Source organism: Penaeus vannamei, chromosome 6 (genome assembly GCF_042767895.1).
Source record: "Penaeus vannamei isolate JL-2024 chromosome 6, ASM4276789v1, whole genome shotgun sequence".
Classification (NCBI taxonomy): domain Eukaryota; kingdom Metazoa; phylum Arthropoda; class Malacostraca; order Decapoda; family Penaeidae; genus Penaeus; species Penaeus vannamei.
Window position 1 is genome coordinate 13,411,894 of NC_091554.1, and position 3,450 is coordinate 13,415,343.

At 46.9% G+C, this 3,450-nt stretch overlaps 1 protein-coding gene across 1 annotated transcript in view; it reads right to left on the reverse strand.

Annotated features, from left to right (window-relative positions):
• Positions 1-2,732, reverse strand: part of Pka-C3 (Protein kinase, cAMP-dependent, catalytic subunit 3) — a 62,930-nt gene extending 60,198 nt beyond the window's left edge. Inside the window, exon 1 of the mRNA XM_070122666.1 lies at positions 1,616-2,732. Within this exon, the coding sequence (XP_069978767.1) occupies positions 1,616-1,748 (133 nt within the window). The 5' untranslated portion in view covers positions 1,749-2,732. The remainder of the gene's footprint in view (positions 1-1,615) is intronic.
• Positions 2,733-3,450: the final 718 nt, after the last annotated feature.

The following is a 3,450-nucleotide window of genomic DNA, read 5'->3' on the forward strand; positions in this document are numbered from 1 at the left end:
TATAATTTTTTTCTGATATTGGTATAAAAGTGTTCCTTGAACATTCACGAACTCATATCTATGCGCAATGTCATAATTAAATGCCTTATGCACGATTGCCGCAAGCAAAAGTCCACATAGGTGTACCTGGGCGCTCAATAGCGACGTACCTCTCCGGGTGCTGAGGGACTCGCACGCCGGCTGCAAGACAACGAGCCATAGCAGGCGGTTAATACTCGTTTGGTAGTTTCCTCATCCATGTACCTATACTATACGCTAACTAACTCAATTTAACCCCCTCCTCCCCCCTCTCTCCGGGACGGTCCCCTTAAGGAGGGTGATCCATAGGCCTACAGCACATCGAAACCGAAACAGGAAAAGGAAGTCGGTATATGGACAATATACATCATATTATTAGGTGTCTTTCTGGAACTGGGTCATGGGGTACTTATTTCTCCCCAATGACAATAATATCACGCAATTATTACAATTATGTACTTGTTTGAAGCATTATCATTGATGATGATGATGACTATAGTGGTGATGATGATTATAGTGGCGATGGTGATTGATGATGATGATGATGGTAATGGCAATTAGATTGGAGGTGGTAATGGCAATAATTATAATAATGGAAATGGTAATGATGATGATAATAATAAATTCCATCGTATATATCATTCAGAAGAGCAATGTTCAATCCAACCATCGGCAGTTTAACACATTACTCAAACTAAATATTTACATACTAAACATAGCAATGTAAGACAAAGATTCTAGCGTCATCCTCACAGACAATACTAACGCAATCAACAATATCATTATCTGTGGTGAATACATCTCAAACGTTATACGGTAGTAAATACCGTTACAGCACCATCTTACCGGCTTTTACACAGCACCAGGACTTGTTACTGAACACCTAGCATTAAGGAGGGCCGTGAAATGCTAACAGTACAGCTGCAGCCGTTACTACTGTTACTACCCGTAACGGTTTTAGCAAGAGTCTGTTACTTTTTTTTTACATGTCATATCGTTTTCCCTTTTCTCGTGGTGTAAAAGTGTAGCTCATCTTTTCTTATTTCTATTCTACTTTGGGCGTTTTCGTGGATGGTAAAAAAAGAGGAGAAAAAAGACTGTCAAAACAATGTTATGACGTTACCCATGCTAAGGCGGTTGTGCTGGAGAGACTTTGTGCTTATTTTGGCATATTGGCAATTCAGTCTACATGTACGTACAGTGTAGGCCTAATGTACATCAATGATATTGTGGTGGCCCCATGTTTACCTGCAGCCCAAACCGTGTGGACGCAATATAAACTTTTACCACGTACATGTCAAAATGAATTAATATTTTCCTCTCTCTCCATCTACGCTCCCTCTTGTTTCTGTCTACTGCTTTTACTCCCGCCCTTAAATCCTCCTTTTTTCACCATCCTCATTTTTTCCCTACCTGGGTCTCCCTCTCTTCCTGTCCCCTTTCCCCTCCTGCCTCCTTCCCCCCTCCACCCTTCCCTTCCTTTAAGCTGCCGTAACCCTAAAACGCCGACAGCAAAACATAAGTGATGTTGATTCATTTCGGTGAAATTGTAACTTGCCTGTTCGCCGAAGAGTATGATCCACAGGTGTGTACTCACCGATTGTCTTAATGATGTCGAAGTCATGGAGAGTGTATTGCCTCGGGGCACCCACGCCGTTGGTAGCAGGCGTGGGCGGTTCCTTCACGGCGCCCATTCTCCGCCTCACACCTACACGCCCACTGGACATCATCACACGTGTTGCAGCGAGGTCGTGCGAGCAATGGCGGCTTGCAGGAGGCCGCCGGATTCTGACACAAGTTTTTGTTTGGGGAGAAGGCGTTTGCGGAAGGGGCGGGGAGGGAAGGCGAGGTAGGCCTATGTCTCAGGCATGGCTTGGCGGCGGAGGATGTGGTGAGTGTGGTAGGCGGAGGGGCATCACACGGGCATAAAGTCCTGTGCCCGGCTCGCTAGAACTGGTTCAGCGACGGTACGACCCTCTCCTCTCACTCTCTCTCTCAAACTGTCTCTCTCTCTCTCTGTCTCCCTCTCATACACTTCTCCTCCTCCTCCTCCTCCGCCTCTGTCTCTCCTGCTTCTCTCCTCGAAAATAAAGGTGAGTGTCAAGGTTAGCGAGAGACAAGTGTTCACGCCCACAACAAGGGAATTGGAGAACAGGTGCGTGTGGCAGGTGTGCGCTTCGCAAACACCCACTCGCTGACCACACGTGCACACCCGCATACACACGCACACGGGAGACTCACACCTGCGCCTCCCTACACAACATTTCCGGAATTCCAGCAGATGTGGCGGGCGGTGGGGCGGCTGCAGGGCCTCCTGCGGCGTCACTGGAGCTGCAGTTCGGCCGCCGCTGCCTGACGGGTCGCCTGCGAGCACCGAGCGGGCGAGGGGGTCATCGGCGGTCGCCCTCGAGGGTCACTTGGCCATTTAAAAGGGATTTAAACCGAGCTGGAGCGACGGGACTCGGCGCGGCCGCGAGTCAGCTGAGGTAATGTCAACGATCTGGAGAGAGGACACTCCCGCATCTACGGAGGTGTTTCGGGTGCAGGTCGCGTTCTCAAGAAGAATCGAGGTCAGAAGTACGAGGAAATGGGCGCTGTCATGGTCCAGGGACAAGTTGCGAAAGGCACAGACACATGCACACACAACTTGGCGAGAGAGCGACGGCGAGCGTCTTTCTCCCTTCACTGCCAAACCCACACTGACGACCCAGCCACGATCCCGCAGCTTTCCAGCCTCCCCGGTACCCTCTCCCCCCCCCTCTCTATACATACACACACACAGACACTTACACACACAAACACGTTCACCGCTACAATTTCACACACCGTACACGCATACACGCTGGTCGCTGGTACTACACACGCACACGTGCACCACGACGCAATATCCACAAACACGCACATACGAACACACAGCGAGATACACACGCCCAGACCTACTCACGTCCACACTCTCACACGCATGCTACTCACATATCCACATTTAACTCACACGTTTAAGTCGTTTGCTTTTGTAGTTGTTAAACCAACAAGTTCTGTTTGAATTGTATTAGAAATTTACTGAACAAGACAAGTAATGTTTTGTTGAATGGATAAAGGGCAGAAATAGAGCCCAGGCTAATAAAGAAGGCTAAGGAGGGACTTCAGGATGAGGAAAATTGGGCCCTGGGAATGGCGATGGAGATGCTAATGATGAAAATAATTACAATAATGACAATGATTCTATATGAAAATTATGATAATCATCATCATTGTTTTGAATCCCCCTTATTCTTCTCTTAATCATTTATATTTCTAGTATAATCGTTGACGTTATAATTAGTATCATAACAATGAAGATGATAATAATGGGAATGATAAAAATAAAGCTTATGATGGTAAATTTAATGATGACGATATTCATAATCATAATGAAAATGATGATGATAAAAA